General features: G+C 42.1%; 1 protein-coding gene across 1 annotated transcript in view; it reads left to right on the forward strand.

The window, feature by feature from the left end:
- The window catches only part of fto (FTO alpha-ketoglutarate dependent dioxygenase), a 134,320-nt gene that overhangs the window by 44,578 nt on the left and 70,989 nt on the right, over positions 1–18,753 (forward strand). The window contains exon 8 of the mRNA XM_049604571.1: positions 17,459–17,589. Within this exon, the coding sequence (XP_049460528.1) occupies positions 17,459–17,589 (131 nt within the window). The remainder of the gene's footprint in view (positions 1–17,458; positions 17,590–18,753) is intronic.

Here is an 18,753-nt window from a genome sequence, read left to right on the forward strand (position 1 = left end):
TGTGTTTGCATGTGTGTCACTCATGTGGATTTCTGTCCTGCAGTAGAAAGTTAGCGTCGGACTTTACACAATACAGCAAGGAAAATGTGAGCCACTTTTTAGTAAAATAAAATATATATATATATATATATATATTATCCGTAAATGCAATTTGTCACATCTCAAATTATTTTGCTGTGTGTATACTTTTACAGTTTGATAAATTTTATTTAATCACACTGGTGCAAATCACAGAAAAGCAAGTATATCTTCTGCAGAAATGCATATTGAACCTTTGCAAAAATAATACACTGGTGAGCGCGTAAATGTAATCACTCACCATTGTGATGAAAGACAACATTATTGCTCTCGCAAGCAATATTTACATACATGCATCGACCTCTGATATGCTGATGAAAAGCACTTTATAGATGTGACTTATAGATTTTTTCCTTTTGGAGCTTTTGATAGCTGTGGCTTTTCTGCAGTTAGATTAAAACGCATTCCTCTAAATTACTTTGAGTTATTTAAATTACGTGGGCTCCCCCCCTACATTCCTTTATTGCATATATTTTACATTTTGAAGCTGGCAATTGACAGTATAGTGTAATTTAGTGAAACGCGAGTGACCTAGTGCATGCAGATGCTGTTTGCCATTTATTTATTTAGATTTCTCTGCTCTTGCCTGCAGAGTGTATTTTAACGCAGCATTATTTTTAACCAATTTGATATCACCGTGGGTATTTTAAAATAACAAATATATGTCTCTTTAAATAGGGTTTATAAATTGACACTGTGTTGTTTTATACTCTGCGCTGTAGCAATAAAACAGCCTATTGTTTTATCCTGCTAAAATAGCAATACAAACAGCCAGCCCTCCTCTCTTTATTGTCATATTTAGCACACAGTGTTGTGGGATGCGCTGGGCTATGTATGCGTTTGTTAGTCTGTATGAAGAATATTGCAATATGGGGGGACTAGCTCCTGTTTATGGATACTGTCTCTCCCTGGGGCTCCCTCTCTGCTCCTCAGCCTGTTGTCATGCAAATGCTCATCCTTCCATTTGAATGACATTCTGATAAAATACATAAATAAATAAATAAATAAATAAAGAACCGACACAAAACAAGTCCACTTGCTTGCTTGCCTTCTTTTTGGTACTTCATGAATTCATGTGGTTTCTTGATAGAAACAAAGAGACGTGCTGCTGAATAAACTTTGTGTGCGGGTATGTGTATGTGAATGTACAGCAAAAGTATAACGTGTGTGTGTGTGCGTGTGTGTGTGTGTGTGTTGGGAGGGGTTAAGGTAAAGGTTGTTTCTGGAGAATCGAAAAAGGACATTAACTTAAAGGTTTTACATTCCCCTGTGATCCAGGGTGCTAAAGTCCATTTAGACCTGCCTCGCTCGCAGCTTTACGTTCCCTCAGGACTTTGCTATCATGGCTATCACACAATAGTGACATTTCCTTAAACTAGCAACAATGAATAGCTTCCGTCTGACTGACAATAGACAGAGAGTCTTGGCTTTATGCAGAATATTTTAAATACCGGTGTGTTATTTTTTTTTTATCTCTCCTCTTTTCACTGTGGGGGAGAAGCGACAGCGACGAGCCCATGAGCACATCTCCCCTTTTTTTTTCTCCCTGTCCTGCGCGTGTGTGTTTGTGTGAGAGTGTGTATGTGTGTGCCATTGATGTTAATGTATGCACTTGGCATGACTTTAATTGATTTAGCAGCTCTGCTTGCACAGTACAGCTTTTTCCCTAATTTGTCACTTTCCTGACTTCTGTGGCTGCTCATCTCACAACTTCAAAAGCCACCGCGGAAGCAAAGAGATTTCAATGCACTCCGTCCCCCCCTCCTCCTCCCCTCCTTCTCTCTCTCCCTCTTTATGTTCTTTCTTTCCCTTGTTCTCTCCCTCTCTCGCTCCCGCTATCTCGCCATATCTCTGTCTCTTTCTCACACTTTCTCCCTCGTTTGACAGCAGAACGAGCCTTGTAGATGGAAATCTTTTCAACACATATCAAGGAAATTAATCCACTTTCATAATAAATTGGATCCACTCAGTTGAATACATTTGTATACTTCAAGATGTACAAAACAGGAAGTGGTATCGGGGCCACGTCTTCCTCTACTCCATTCACCCAGCCTGTCACTCCCTGTTTTCAGACGGTTTGGTCACACACACGTATATGCTGTATACTCTTTTTTTTCCTCATTGTGTGGCAAAATTTACCTCCTCTGATTTGTAATTGTGGCTGACTTCTGCATGCGTGCGTGTGTGAATGTGCAGGGATGTGCTTTGGTGACCAAATCATCTTCTCCCCTCACTTTAATAACTGTCTTCGGAAACAATCTGGGCTGCTGAGGAGGCTTGCTCTGCAATCATACGCAGCCTGGCCCCGGCCGCCATCGATAGCTGATTAGGTTATTGACCTAGCGTGTGGAGGGTCGGTGCTGAGGAGTGGTCGAGGAGGGAGGGTGGTGAGCTATAGGGAGACACAGAGAGGGGGAGGAGGTAAAAAAAAAAAAAAGAGAGAGAGAAGGGTTGTGTGTGTGTGTGTGTGTGTTGGGGAGGAGGGGTGGGGGGTCAATGTAAATGTTATTGCTGTGTGAGCTCATTTGATCAAAGTCCTGGAAAGGTTAAGCGAATCCAATCTGGTTTTGTATGGCAGAGTGGAGACACAGGCGCTGGGGAAGAAACCCCCAGGACGGAGAATGGATTATCATATTGGCGCTGGAGTAGCAGGGGCCTCCGATGGACAGTTTACCCTGCCCGTAATGCGTTTAGACAGCAATTGGCCTTAATAACCTTTATTGACTTCAGCGGGTCAGTGCCAAGAATCTAATTATCAAAGTGTATCAATTTCATTGGAGTTTAGAGTTGCACCGCTCAAAATAATTATTTTAAGGTCGGGCCGGGGCAATTAATCCCCTCTCCACTTATTTGATGGCTTTGTAAAACATTATAAATGTTATGGTTTCTGTTGTGCGTTTCACCGTAAATAATTTCAGGGAGCAATTTTTTGTAATGTATTATTTGGAGAGCCTGCCGTGCCGGTCCTGCTGAGGGAAAAAGAGGCAGCATATTTCGAAGAGCTAGAGGCCACAGCTGAATCGTGTTGCAGATGTTTACCAGCAGTAATTTTTCTCTTTCGCTCGGCATTTTACTCGGCACAGTCGGGCAGAGTTTTATACCCACTTTATATGCACACATGGAACCCAGATTAATTATAAGTGTGAACTAAGCAGTAAAGTGTTTAAAGACCATTTATATTGCTCATTATGAAGCCATTTATTATCTCTTACATTAAATCACACTGTGTTTATGCATCGTATTGTTTTGCATTTTAAGCTCTATACTGTGCAAATAGGCTTATACTTTTATTATATTCCAATTCTTTGTGGCTCTTACGCATATATGCATCGTGTGTGTGTGTTTGCATGCGGGTTTGTTTGTGTCCCCATGTCTTTATATGTGTGTGCTGTGTGCCCACAGTGTGACTGAAAGAAGTAAATGTGCAGCTGCACAGTAGTTTATCCTTCATTGACAGTCAATACGTGCTGTTACCTGGATAGTAGCAGCTGTTTTTCCTTATCGCACAACATAGACTAGAGGCCTAATCCACACGTTCATTATTGCACGGCCTTGTTTACCCGCGGCTCTGTATTAGCTTGCTTGCTTTGCCCTATTTAGACGGAGCTGCATAAAAAAGAAATTACTCAAAGATTATTGTTATTATTCATTTAAGGAGGAAATATATGGCTGATAATACATTTTACATCACGCAGCAGCTTGAGTTTGGAAATATAAAATGAAAAGAAGCAGGAAGAGACAGAGAGGGAAAGAGAGAGAGCGAGGGGAGAAAATGTAGCGGTGCAAAGGTATTTGCAATTCTCTTTGAAGTCCCTATTCAACAGGGTAAGCTGAATTTTCGGCAGTGCCTGATAGTGTTCTGCGTAAATGCTTAAACCCCTTTAGAGAATTTTCATGGGCAGATACGCGGTGGCTTGAAGGGAGCGTTTATGTTACCTGGAGCCAATGCAGCCCGCAGCTTTGTACCTAAAGATGTACACTAGTAGTGAATGGAATCCCACAGAGGTTTGTCTATGACAGAATCTCACTGCAACATCGCTGTAAGCCGAAGCGGGGGGAAAAAAAAGAAGAGCTACGAATGGATTTAACCCTGTCACATCTCAGCTGGCGTCTCACATGTGCGTTTATACACATGGACACAGACATGGAAGGGCAAAAACAGTGGGACAGACACACCAACAAACACACTTACTTGCATGTGCAGTGATGTCCATTTAGGGGAGTTTAAAAAACGTTTGAAACTGAGAGGATTGCTGCATTTTTTTTATTTTTTTCTGTCTCCCTCCATGGAATTAATTCGGATCTATTTTGCAATACTTCAATAAAGTGGCCTATTCAAATGTGCACACAGAGACATGCACACACGGTTGCCAAGCGTAATTGCTCTTGTTATCAGAGTTCATAGTGTTTTACTATGTATTACTGTCTGTTGGTGAACAAAACCTGACACCAACTCATCTTCTCTTCTTTAGGACAATTCCTCGCGGAGCTTTCTCATTTAAAATGATTAAAACCATTCCTCATACATGTGTGTAATTATTTCTCAATAACAGGATGTAGCTGATTGTCCTGAAAGCTAAGGTGGGGAGAGTTGTTAGGCTTTCATTCCTACAGTAACAGACCTGAACAAACTTGTTTCGGGGCTGTGGATGACTGAATTCGGAATGTATCAGAGGAGCTTAGCTATCTTTGACTTTGTGTCACGGCGTGGAAACCGCAAACAAAACAATGCCATTGTTTTACGTCACTGCTGTTTATGAAAGAAAATGAGCTCATCGAAAATCCCCACTTTTTTTTTTTTTTTAATGTCTTTGTTCTCATGACTGTCAGCTACAGTATAGAGTACACCTCTTCTTTACAATGAGGGGGTGGGGAGTTTTATTGACAGCGGTTTGGATAATTTATTTTGTTTGTCTGTGAATTGTGATGTTGACAGTGTTTTTACTGTATCAGCAGGCTTTGAAGGCAGCTTGTCTCGTCTTCTTAGAAAACAAATGAGCACTTTACAGAGACTGATCTGCCTTATCCGCTTAGCAGCTTTCTCAATCCCCGCATTTATTTATTTACTCACTTATTTACTTACTTATTCATTTACTTACCTCTGTATGGATTTTGTTTGATTTCTCTCTCCCCTTCTACCCATAGCTGTCCCCCCTCCTCTTCCTCTCCCTCTCCTCATCCTTGGCCCCGATCAGCAAGATAAGCCTTCAGAGGAGGGGAGATAACATCCATTAAAGTGGTAAAGAGGAATTATGGGGCAGCCCAGATTAATCACTGCTCAGCTTAATCGCATTCAGTGCGGACGGCGGGGTAGGCTGCAGGGCCCAGCTTTTTCCTGTGTCATACCAACAGAGGGAGAGATGCAAGGGAGAAGGGTGTGTGTGTGTGTTTGTGTGTTGAAAAGTGCCTTGATGGGGGAGAAAGTATAAAAAGATGAAAGAGAGATTTCAGAGCATCTCATAGCAAAGCCCGCCCCTCTTATAGCTGACTAGAGACATTACCACTAACCAGCGCTTGATATATAATTATTCCCGTACTTTGATCCAGGTGTAATTGTTTACTCTTGCAGGCAATCGTGTCAAAGTTGCGGGGTGAAAGAAATTATCACAGACACAAGAAAACACACAGATTTGTCACCAAAAGCCAAGAAAAAAATGGTTTTAGTTGAATATTAATCTCATCTCTTGAATACAGAACCAGAGCTTGTCTGTCGCTTGTTCAGTACTTCTCGTGTTCAGGTATAGCAGTACACACATTGGGATGTGGTGCCGAACTCTATGAGCCAGGGGGAGCAAAAATAGATCCTTCCTGCTCTGAACTCTGTACGCACACTTTTATTAAAAAAGTCCGAATCTGGATCTTCATCAGGTCCTGTGGTTAATATCCTTATTATTGTTTATCTGCATGTCAGCTCAGATTAATTTTGCGTTTATTTGTGCAGCCCCTAATCACAGTCACAGTCTCAGAGGACTTCATATCTCCCCAACATAGTGAAACAATAAATTCAAACTGATTAATGAAAATGAAAACAGCCCACCCCAACTAAAGATCCAAAGTGAGCAATGAAAAAATCCCACCCAAAAACCTAATTAGGGACAAAAAAAGAACATACCTGTTTAAGGTTCTTTCAAAAAGAATACATGCAACCAGTTTAAAGGAGCTATATGTAAGAAATCTTAAGCAAATAGTTGTAAAATCCTCCTAATATGTCACAGAGACTAAGGAATAATGTTCATATAACATACTGATCTCACCGACAGCAACAGTACAGCCAGAATATTCGCATTTAAAAAACATTTTTACAGTCTGCAAATCATGTTTATGTTTTGAATTTGTGTTTTGGCCTGTTGCGCCACCCACCGTCGTCTACCAGTCACGCAGTCAGTAGAGTCTCAGCATCAGTTACTTTTATGACTGAGCTACAGCAGCACGGCGAGCAGCATTAGCAGTGTCCTGATACGTAGCATTAGCAGGCGGCTCCTCCTCAGCTGTATCCCGGCAGCAGCGTTAGCAGCAGAGAAGCCGGACTTGCTCAAACGATCCGCTGGAAAACCGAAGATCACGGACGCGGCCCTGCCACGGCAGCTGCCCATGGGCAAACAAATCAGTCTCCAGTGTGCTGCTGTCCAGCAACCTGGAATCTGTAGGGGAGGGGGGGCGGACATGACTCGCAGCAGTATTTTGAATTTGAGTGCAGTAACCATTTTGGCCACATTCTTACATACAGCGCCTTTAAGTACAAAAACAAAAACATGCCGTACACACAATAAGCAAATGAAACAAGCCAGCCTAAGAGGCCAAATACCTCAGAGTCAGTTATCTCACTGTAGCATGTATCATCTCTGAGAAAGCTGTCGGCATAAGGTCTCCAATTTGGTGAGAATTTGATCCTTAATAAGCTTTTTGTTGGGAGTGTTGCATCTTGCACGGCAAAAATACTAACCACTTAATACCTCAGTACGTCTCCAATTCTTCAGAGTCACTGGAGCAGCTCTCGTGTTGAGGTTTTTAAGTACATAAAGCTTCCCATGAAAACAATGAGTGCAGAGAATGGGGATGATCCTGATGGGAAGACAGTGTAAAATTGTCTGATTCGCTTGAAGAAATGCAAAGAAAAGGAAGAAATGTGGGGAAAAGATTGTTGATGATAATTGTATCATTTTTGGGGGGAGGTGGGGGGTGTGTAGGGAGGTGGAACAGAGATACAAATGAGGGGAGGAAAGGTGTGGCATTTTCAGGGGTGAAGGGAAGAGTGAGATAACAGTAAAGATTTAAGTTGAAATCAGAGCGTGCGAGAGAAAGTAAACCAGAAGGAGATGAAAAGCTGATGCTGTAGACAAGAGGATGTGAGTACAGTCAGGAGGAAGCACAAGTCCTGGGAGCATTCTGGGAAGTTTCATTCCTTGTTTTTTTTTTTTTTTTTTTGACCGTGCACCTTTCAAAACATGGCATGTACAGTATGAAGAGGATAACCTGACAGAGATCAAACCTGAGATGTGTGTTTTCTGGTAAAGCAGATTCTCTCCCATGTGAAGTTTGAAAAGAAAATCCCATCTTTTACAACATGGGGTCTGTTTTTGTAGTTTTGACCATCAGTCCTATCAGTTATGTTTTCACTTCTGAGATCCCAACGCTGGTAGCTACACCTTTACAATGGAGCACCACTGGACAAGTAACATTGGTGTTCCAAGAAATCCCAAAGTATTTTACTCTGGGTGTTTAAATTACTTATTAAACCTGAGGCGTACACACCCAAAGTGCCGTTATAATACTTTGCATTGTTAAACTGTGTGCATGCACAACAGTGGTAATTATGGTAACTTGACATTGAACCAAGAAGTTGCTGTGCAAGATCCAATTGAGTTTTACTACTGACTGTTTTGGTAATTACTTTGTTTTACTGGACTTGTTTAAAACCCATCTGATCTCTCACATACACAGCTGCCTTGTGTCCTGTATTGTAAAGCCATTCCTTCTAGTGTTACTGTATCCCTACGCCTGATTAGTAAAGTTGGTGAGCTGTGTTGCACAGGTGAAACTGAGAGTGGCCATCCTTCCAGGTAGTGAATCTCTTCCACCCTCCTATCCTTTCCCTGCAGATAGAGCGATCTGATGGGTGGTGTTAAATGGGTGAGATGTAGGACAATGTAATTAACGCTAGTCCTTTAGCGGGCCCCGCCTCGCTCCGCTGGGAGCGCCCGATATAGCGCTCATTAATTCCTATTTGTGTGTAATGAGAGGGTCATGTTGGATGTAATAAATGGCTCTTTTATTTGGGCGAGAGCTGCAGGGCGGCATCCTCTCCTGGCTAACAGTCTCATAAACACCCTTTAGCCGCTCTCATCAGCCTCCCTTGGTGGGGAGCAATCACGCATACACATAGATTACACAGCAGTGGCAGACAAAGTACATTGTGGAAATGTGTGAAAACACAGGTGTGTTTAGAAACACTTGAGTAACTCTAACATAATCATTTTTCTATTAATAATAACCAACAGAATGTATGGAAACACAGCATTACTGCTGCTTGTTTACCAGAGCATATACATATTAGAGTCCTTAACTATATTTTCCTTTCTTCCCCACGCCTTGTGGTTTTATGTTCCTTTCACTACCATCAATTGAATTTTCTTTCAGTATGGTAATGCATTTAAAAGTACAGATTGATTGAAAAGTCCTCAGGGGCTTTGTTCAAATCCTGATCAAGAGTTTCAACACACACACTTACAGCAAGAGTTGGCTGCTGAACAGCATAACAATTAGGGTCTATTTTGTCGAAAGATTAAACCCGGAATACAAACGATAAGCAAACATACGTGTCATGAAAATTAGTTTGAACTTGACTGCTTTTTGATGTCAAGATACAATGTAATATAGATTTTTGATTCATTGCAATAATTAGGTACATGATGTGACTCAATCCAAAGTGTACTGTATTCATCTTTGATTCCCTTTAACTAATTAGTTCAATGTACTCTAGACTATATTTCCTAGAATTTAGGGCATAAACGGTTTGTGTTGAACAGACAGTATTAAATGTAAAAACTGTTGGAGTGTCTGTGACCTCTTTGCCAGATTGAAGTAGACAGCGTCTTATAGTGCACTGTATTTGAGTCCATAATCCAGTTATATGTAACTGCTTCATGATGTATGCCATTGTCTGTCACTGTATAGTCATGTAGTGTGGAGAGAACAACAAAGCTGCTGGTCTGATTCACAACTGAGCAATAGGGAAGCATCAGATTAAAGGTGCAATGCGTAACGCCTGGCTCCAAACTAGATGGCGGGCAGCAGTTCACTTCCAAGCTAACTGCTAACCATCAGCAGGGCAAGAATATACAAAATTCAACCAAACTGCTGAAACTCTGAGAGACGATCAAAAACACTCTTATCTTGTAATCTTCACACGTGGCAGATTTAACAAAACCAATGTAGCAAGAAAACAGCCACATCAAGAGCATATATCGACGCCATTTTAAATGCTTTTCTGCAAGATTTTTGTCGCCATTAGTTGCATCGTCTGTGCTACATGTGTCTCTCAGCTTTTCAAAAGTCTTTGCCTAAAAACAAAGGATTTGGGATTTTGGGTTACCTCAGATTATCTAGCTCTGGATGTGTTTTGGTTTGGACTAATGCCTGGATTAAGACAACAATGTAAGATCATGGACTGCTCAACCGACAAAGCTAGCTGGGCTAGCTTTGCTTGGCTGTATTTCAGCCTCAAGTGGCTGACCTACACCTGTATCATGGATTTTGGACCTCGATCGTCTGTTTGCCAGTTTCGAAAAATAGGAAGTCAAGGACATAAAAATATCTATGAACTCTATGTTGGGAGAGATCGCAGGTATCTAAAAACAGCAAAACTAAATACTGGACTTGACGTCTTTGTCCTCTCATGTTGGACTTAGGGCAGACTGGACGCTACAGTGACTCATTATGACCTCTCAAGGTACAAGTGGTATTACAGGAAAGGACAGTCTGGGGCTAGCTAGTTACTGTAGCATGCTAATTTCAGTAGATATCTCTGCAACACAAAACATACATGTCAGTACATCAAAATGGGTAACTCCTCACAGTCTGTTGATATTGTTAGGCTATTTTCTAAATTTTTTAAACTAAAATTCTGGCCATATCTTACACATTGTACCCTTAAGCACTTGATTGAAATCCCAAATAATGTCACAAAAGAACAAATTTCATTAACAATAATGGCTCGTCTTAAGCGATGCAACAAGATTATCCGTAAAACCAAGGTTTGTCTATGGCTGATACTATTCTGCTACTCAGAGCTCATGGTCTGTAATAAACCGTATTCCTATGGTAGGGAACATGCAGATCCTAATCTGTTCTACTTTAGACGTAGTAATTCTTTTTCACTGTACCTCTATAGGTAAATCACAATTGATGTCAGACTAGACATATAAGAGGGCCTGTTTAGTTTCGCTTCACGGTTTTCAGCCAGATGCAAAAATTGAGTCACTGGGCTTCAGACTTCTTGTAGTCAATCAAAACTTTGTTAGCAGCACATTTCAGCCCCGCAGACATATTCTCCCTTTGAAAAAAAAACACAACCTGTATGTGAGCATGTCTAGATGGATGGAAACCCTTTTTATTGGTTTAGCATTTTTGAAGACCTGAAGTATGGTGCAGTGTGTGTTACACTGTAACTCTGGGGCTTAGAAAGGCTGGCTTTGGCCCCAGTCAGCAAAAAGCTTTTTACTGGCAGGAGAGTGAGGTGCTGATCACAATCTGCTATCTAGCTAGAATCTAGACTCAGCTTTCATATAGTGAAAGAGAGTAAGAGGGTTTTAACAGAGCAGAAGGTGCTTGAGTGTCACGCTCATCGCAAACATCTCTGTCCAGCTCTGTCTTCATTGTCCTGAATTAGTCAAAGCGCCTCTCAAAGCTTTCTTGTGATGGATGGATGATGCATTCTTGCCAGACCAGCAAGGCGCTTGCACAAGTGTGTGTGTGTGTCCTGACCCAGCCTGCTGGAGAGCTCATTCAGACCAAGAACTATGTGGTTTAGCCATTAAGGCCAACTGGATCCACACTCCTTATCATGAGGCAGGGACAAAAGCCTTGCAAGAAACAGGCCGGTGAATTTTTATGCGATATTTGTGGGCCCATTGGACTACAACCCAACAACAGATTTGCCTTTTCTTCTGGCCACCAAAAGGGAGCACCACAAAAGCCTGTGAGTTCTGCTTCATTTGACCCTGTGGAAAGCATATGTCCTTCCATCCCGCTTGTATTCTGCTGGGAAGATGGAGTGCCGTTGGGGCCATAGAAAGCATCCCTGCCCACTTGAGTGTGTTACAATGCCTTCAAACAAAATCACTTGTCAGGGGTCTTCCCTTTTTGGGAGTGTCTCTACCCTCCCTACCCCAACCCATTGTCACTTCAAACATGTTACTCTGATGTTTCAGACACATTTTTCTAATGTTTTACACTCCATATAATCTGCTGTGTGTAGCGAAGCCCATTTTACTGGCTGACATAATTGATGGTGCCCGCGACCTTGCAAGGGTCAATCTGGCAGAAGGGTCTTGGTTTCTATCACCACGGAGATTGCGAGAACACGTTATTTAACATACCCGCGCACGCGCACACACAAATGCATTCACAGAGTAAAATTAGGGATCCTTCTAAGGAGTTTGAAGTATTGCTTTATCATAAAAAGACACAGAGACAGGCTTTGAATGAAACTTTCTAGGGGTCTGTCCAGAAATTCTAAAATTAAAGATTTAAAAAATAAGAAAAATAAGATTTTAGGGTTGAGTTTCATTACTCATCACTAATGGCTAAAGTACAAATGAGTTTACAAAGTGGCCACTGTATTATGGTAAGCCTGTACAATCTAATGCAATACATACAGGCACATCTGAATACATTGTGGTCCAGTGAAACACCATCACCAACTAGGACCTCAGCGCTACAATATTCGATTTTGTTAACACCTCTTTGAGAGTGTTAACAAAAACTGAACATTTTAGGCATTTTAACGGTAGACTTTATGGCAGAGCTCTGGGATTGTGATAGGCTGTACAGGTGTACCAAATTAAATGGATACTGACTGCCATTTAAAATGTCTTAAATGCTATAATGATCAATTTGGAGTAACTGGGAAGAACTGTTGCAACAAACCTTTTTGAAAGACAGTGCTCTGTAAGTTTCACTTGTAAGAACTGCTCAAAGTTGCACAGATAAATCAAAAGACACACACAAAGAAAATACTTTCTTGAATCATCTTTGAGAGAACATTTTTATAGAACTCGCTTCACTCATTTTCTTTACTGTTTCCTCTTTGATAATATCAAAGGTTGTGAATCTTCAAAGTCTGGAAGACAACCCTGACCAGCAATGTTGACACCCTTCACTTTTTTCCTACACGCACACGCACACACACACACACACACACACACGCACCCGCTCACACACATACACACGACTGTGTGTTTATCAACCAATCTTACGTAATGGAAACTGAACAAATTTAATTTCAGATATGCCTCAATTTTGAACCATCTGTAATCATGTGACAGCAGGCAGACGGCAGAAAAAATAACACACATACACATACACTCACACACTTTTTATGGCATCAAGTGTGATGTCACAGAAAAGTGAATGTGGTCTGGGCTTATTTCTTCCTGGGCTAATATAATTTTTCCACCGGTGGAGAGTCCCCCCCAAGAGCAAAGTAACTTAACGGTGGCATGCAGCAAATACACACAGATCCCTTGTCCAGACTGGAACTGGTCCTGGCAGGATCACAGCTCCCCAGTTGTATATATCAGTGAGCAGAAGCTATCCATTACCCCGAGCAAGGTGCCTGATGCCTTTTTCCACCAGCGGTCAAAGTGATATTGGTTTCTTGTATTAGAGGGGCGAGGGAGATGGAGTCTGCCAAACTCCCACTCCCAAGGCCTATGAAATCAGATGTCAGAGCAGCTGAGCTTAAACTGTGGCAGAAGTCAGCGGAATGTCTGAAAATTTAGAAAGAAGGGTTAAACCTTAAAGCTTGAGGTAACCTTTCTGATGTGCGGGCCATGTTGGTGAGCAGGAGTAAGTCAAGTTAGGGATGAATTAATATAAGTGGCAGAACAGGGGTGGTAGAAAAGGTATGTATATCATTAATTTCACAAATGTCATGCCAATGTTATGATCTGAATATTAGATATTAGAGTTTTGTGTCATTCACCTAGCGTTATCCTCAGGTAGAAATCTGTCTTTTAGCAGAGCCCCAGTGCAGAGTTTAGCCACTTTCTGGTAATCACCAGCTTATGCCTCAACTACAGAGTGACGTCCATTTAGGTATTTGGGCTCTACATACTATGCAGGTCCCCAGAATCAGACGTCCAACTGGTCCATGACCAAACAGTTATTAGCCTCCTCTGCAAGTGAAAGGTGGATTTTTCCCAAAACACATTTGACTCTTTGTAGAGTAAATCAGTCTTGATTAGTTTGCCATTTTAACATTTTAAGGGACTACTTCACCGTCCAAATGACCATTAGTATCTGAAATACTCATCCCGTGTTACACTGAATTAAACGAAGAATCCACCCCTTGAGTTCTTGAATGGAAGTCATAGGGTCTGTGTTTAATAACGGCAAAACTCGTGTAATATAATCCAAGTCTGAGTTAACCAGCTGTATGTTCACTACTGCCCAAACAGACGGACCTTTGCGACTAGGAACAGAACTGAAAGTGGAACTTAATCTATGCTCTCTTTAAAGCCAGATGCCAACAGGAATTTTACCTTTGTGAACATGGGAGCTGCTGTTCTACCACTGCCTCAATAAATAGTATGTTTGTGTTATTGTGTGACTTTGCTGAAACTGAACTAACCCTTTAAAACACCAAATAGTTATAGTATCTACAATATAGTATAGTATAGTATAGAACATAGTTTTGCTGATGTTAAATGTGGACCCCAATGACATAAATTTATCAAGAATTTTCTCAGTTTTTGGATTCTTCGTTCACTGTTCAGACATGCAAGAAAAATAAAGATTTCATCTCAATTTCAGCATACCATAGGGTAAGCATCTGATATACAAAAGGTCATTTTAGGGGTGAAGTATTCCTTCAATGCAGTAAATGTAATTTTGAACTGATTTTGAAGTGCTTGCGTGCCATCGCTATGAGTTAAAGCCCCCAGTGGTGGCATAACAGCCACAAGCAGGAGGATGGATTACTAGTTAGGGCTGTCCCTGACTCCATATGGGCACACAGACATGTTGGCTCAGAGAGGGACAGGCAGAGTATACTGGCCTGTTGCTGGGCCAGTTACACATGGTAGTGGCAGGGAGGCAGGCGTGGAGGTTGCCAGTCTGACAGACAGAGGTGCACTTAGGAGGAGAAGCACCATGGTGGCTAATTAACACCAGCCAGCAGCCAAAACCTGGTGCCTGTTTGGTTTTAACGGTGATTTAGTTTACCACCTGCCTTTTTAGGTAACCACCCATCATTTGGATGGTCTATTCTGGTGTAGAAATCACGCATGTCTGTTAAAATATTTAAAAAGGGAGGTAAATTTGGAGATCTTGAAGTGTTTGCGGCCTGCAGACATAAAAGGTTTCCTATATTAGAGAGTGCCAGTGAGCTTAAGAGTGCTCTGGGTCCCCTGAAAGTCCTGGTCTAAAGTCAGCTAAGACATTTCATGGGGTGTTAACAGTTTCTCAAACACTCTGGTGGCCAGCTAGTAGCTCTGTTTTATAGAGTGTAAACCTTTAGTTCTGCATGCATCCTTTTTTTTAAACCCTCCTACCTTTGAGCTGTTATGTGACCTGTGACAGCTATTCTGTGAAGTTTTAAGGGATGTACACCATATTGCACTGTGTGCAGCAACAAACAGTCTTCCCATTCTATTATTCTGTGTAGAATGAGTGACATGTTGTTATGTGATGGAATAGACAGATGCTTGTTGGTGTTAAGATACAGTCCTGACTCGAGGTGTTAGTGAGTCGCCCCAGGCTGCCCTCCAGCCAGCGCTCGCTTGGAACGCTATCATCACTCCAGCTCTTCTCCAACCAAAATATCACCTTGGCCTGGCTGTGTGTTTGTTTACTTACTCTGCTTCTGCACAGGGCCGGAAATGTTTATGCCTATCTGAAGGAAAATAGACAAGTTTGAGTTTGGGGTCTGGGGACCAGGGATGGAGGTACCCAGGTCCTCCTTGTCCTCTTGTTCACCTCAGAATGTGGCCTGGGTCATGGGGACATCTGTGGTCAGCATCAGGCTGAGAGAGGTGAAGGCTGAGGATAGCTACTGTCATCATGAGGTAAATAGAAGGAAAGAGGAGGCTGATTAGTGCTAACACAGAGCCTGGAGATAAAGGGCTGTGGTTTCACCATGGCTGACTGAGGCCGGGCTCGACCAGTAAACAACCAACGGGGTGTCTAAATGGCCTTGGGATCAGCCTGTGGCTAAACCTGAAGGCGTCTCTCAGCACTGGGTTTTCTAAACACCCATAGGCACACACACTCTCTGGCACGCAAACACACGTGCACACATTTCATGAGTAGGAGTCTTGGTAATACACATTCGCAGTATCAGAGGCCTATACCTATACTCACAAAAACTAGCCAAGAACAAACATAAAAAGAGGCTTTCGCATTCACACCCACAAATGTACGCACACTCTCCCAAAGCAGGAGTTGTCACCAGCATGTTTAACGTGTTTAATGGAAGAGGTAAGCAGACGTCAATGTGCTGGCAGGCTTTGGCTATTTTGGTGACCTCTGTCATCATCATTGAATTGGGACAAGAAACTTTTGGCTGTCAGCTTATAGGCTGTTGAACAGTTTGTGAATTATGTGGCTTTTATTGGCTGTATTGTCATTTTGTTCTGGCGCAGTTAGAATAAGCTCATTGGACTGTGCTGTCTTTCCTTTCTTGGTACTCATTCTGTTCCCAGAACAGCTTTTGGAAGAGCTGAAGTGAGCTCAGACGCACATCAGAGCACGTTTCAGATCAACTACGTATCACTTGCTCATCAGTGCTGTGCCTGAGACACTGAAACTGTGCTACACGGCCAGCATGGCAATGTGATGTCTACTAGCTGAGATGGTGATACAGTCTGAATGCACTTTCTGGCACTTTCTTAGCCTGACACTCATCCCAGGAGGACAGGGTTTGATCCAAACCGAAAGGTACAGTTTCCATAGGGAGTACAGCTGGCCCCGCTTCCTCCTGGTCACCGTAATCTTTGGTGTCTCCTCTAAGTCAGGTGTAATCAGTCACACACCACCACATGTTTTGACACCTGTCCTGTGTGGTGTGGAGGAAGTAAGCATATTACTCCGCTGCAAATCACACCGCTTTCCTTTGGAAATACGCACACAGACAATCAAACCTATCTTCACATGAATTAAGACAGACAGGTGGATTGTCAGAAAGGGATTAAAAAAAGAGGGAGAGGAGAAGAAATGAAGGTTCCCTTACATTGTGGGGTTTTTTGAAAAGAGGGTTAGATGACTGGGGAGGCGAGTGACTGTTAATGGGAAGAAATGAACGTGCTTTACTGGTGGATGTGACAGGAAGAGACTGTTCTTAACAAGGCGTCAGAGTCAGTCAGAGTTACAGATCCATCACTTCTCAGAGGCTGGGAGAAAGAAGGAAGGGGGGGGGCATTTAAGGATATTCAGAGAGGGAGAGAGTCTGTGAAGGGTAGAGAAGAAGAGGGAGAAAGAGGGATTTGAGTGTGGCTGACAGCACTGCATTTAATTTGGGCTGCCAGATCCTTTTTCATTTGACTCCCTCTCAACCAGCTTAGAGGCTGCGGAGGACTTGGAGGCGAAGGTTTGCCAGGATGTCTCAGATTAGTACTGATGTGCCACGTCACACTTTAAGCCGGCCTGTAATTCATGTTCAACAGGGGGATACTCACACATTACACTGTGCTGTGCAGGACGTGATTAATTGACTCACACTCTAATATTGGGTGTAATTTGCCCATCCTCTGATGTGAAACTGACTTTATACTAGACTTACTGTATGTCGCCGTCCCAGGGATGTTATAATGGAGTCTTGGCTCAGAGCTGTGTAATTTCTAAACTGAAGAGGGAAGCTAAAGGATGGAGGGAATTGCTTCAGGTAGTCTTTCCACTTGGTTCCATGCAGTTTAATATTCAGGGGATAGGGCCAAACAGTTTCAATATGTCTTACTCGAGGATGTAGTGGGTGGTGAACCAACCAATACTATAGCCTGTTTTAAGACAATTTTATTTTTATTGTTACAGTAATTAAAGATAGGGTTGAGTTTTTTTAAATGCCATTTTTTTCCAGTGGTCCAGGTCATACTGTCATCCCCACATCTTTTCATTTCTTTCTTCTTGATGCAGCTATTTTCTACTTGTGCTTCTCTTTCTCCAGACGATGCTCTTCCTGGATACAGTGGAGAAGGAGGAGGAGGGCCAAGCAGGAGAGGGGAGGAGGGAGATGGCAGAAACCCTGCTGTCTGCCTTGACAGACAGACACCAGCAAAGACAGACATGGAGAGACAGGTAACACAATGTACCACCAACTTTGTTCTTTCCATCGGTCCTCGAAAAATACATGTCTGACAGATGTGTGAGACTGGTAAAGTAGGACGCTCTGTGAAGCACGAGCACTGCCGCTGTCTCATATTCAAAATGGGAACACCATTACACACAAACAAGAAAAATAACTCCAAACTCATTCTGGAAATAAGATATTCTGGTTAATATTTAAGGTCATAGAATATATGTTTTGGGCAACCTGTTGACAATTAGATTGGCCAAAACTGAAATGTACATGTTGTTTATGAAACCATTAAAGCTCATGGCAATTATTAACCCTCTCAGTTAATGAAACTAACTGAAACTATGGGCTTACAACAGGTTCACAACCAAAAAATAACACACCCAAAACACTGGGGTCAAGGGTCAACACCCAGGATGTGAATCGTTTACATGTGCATCATAACCAATGAGCAACAGAGGCAAACATATAGTAAACCCCCATTAAGGAAATATTTCACTGCTGGAAAGATTGTCTTTTCATAAAACTGGTTATACGGCTAAAGATAAAATTGGTGCTACGTGATCAGAGAAAACAGAGAAAAATAGCTCTGGCATTTGCTTTTGCTTAACACGTAGAAAATCTACAACTGCAAGAATGCACTGCGCTGCACTGGATCAATAAATGCTGCCACTGGGTGACATAATGCGAGTGGCACGTCTAATAAACAATATGGCAGGGGGCTGGTGCTGTAAGCTAAAATATATTTCTGAAAACTTCGTAGGAGAGAAGTAGGTAACACAGTATCAGAATCTTGGATCATATCTTATCAGCCCTGATTAGTTTCATCATTTGATCTCAGTTTTTTCAGCCTCTGTTTTTCGCAATACAGGAAACTGTATGGCGCCTACTTCCTGCTCACAAACTCTCGAATTACAGCCAAACAGTGCACTGAAATGTGTTTCTGAAGACATTTTAGGCAAAAAATAGACAAGACAGTAACGAAATTTTGGTTTATATTTGATCAGCACAGCCTAGTTTTTAGGTTTGATCAGTGTTTGAGCAAGAGAGGGAGAGGTCCACTTCTGTACTCAGTGTTGGTGGTGGCGGGAGGCATACAAAAATGAGGAATTATGAGGAATGCTGGCAAAATGGAGGGAAGTCTAACATAGTTCATTTACAGCTGC

The sequence above is a fragment of the Epinephelus fuscoguttatus genome, linkage group LG2 (genome assembly GCF_011397635.1).
Source record: "Epinephelus fuscoguttatus linkage group LG2, E.fuscoguttatus.final_Chr_v1".
Classification (NCBI taxonomy): Eukaryota; Metazoa; Chordata; class Actinopteri; order Perciformes; family Serranidae; genus Epinephelus; species Epinephelus fuscoguttatus.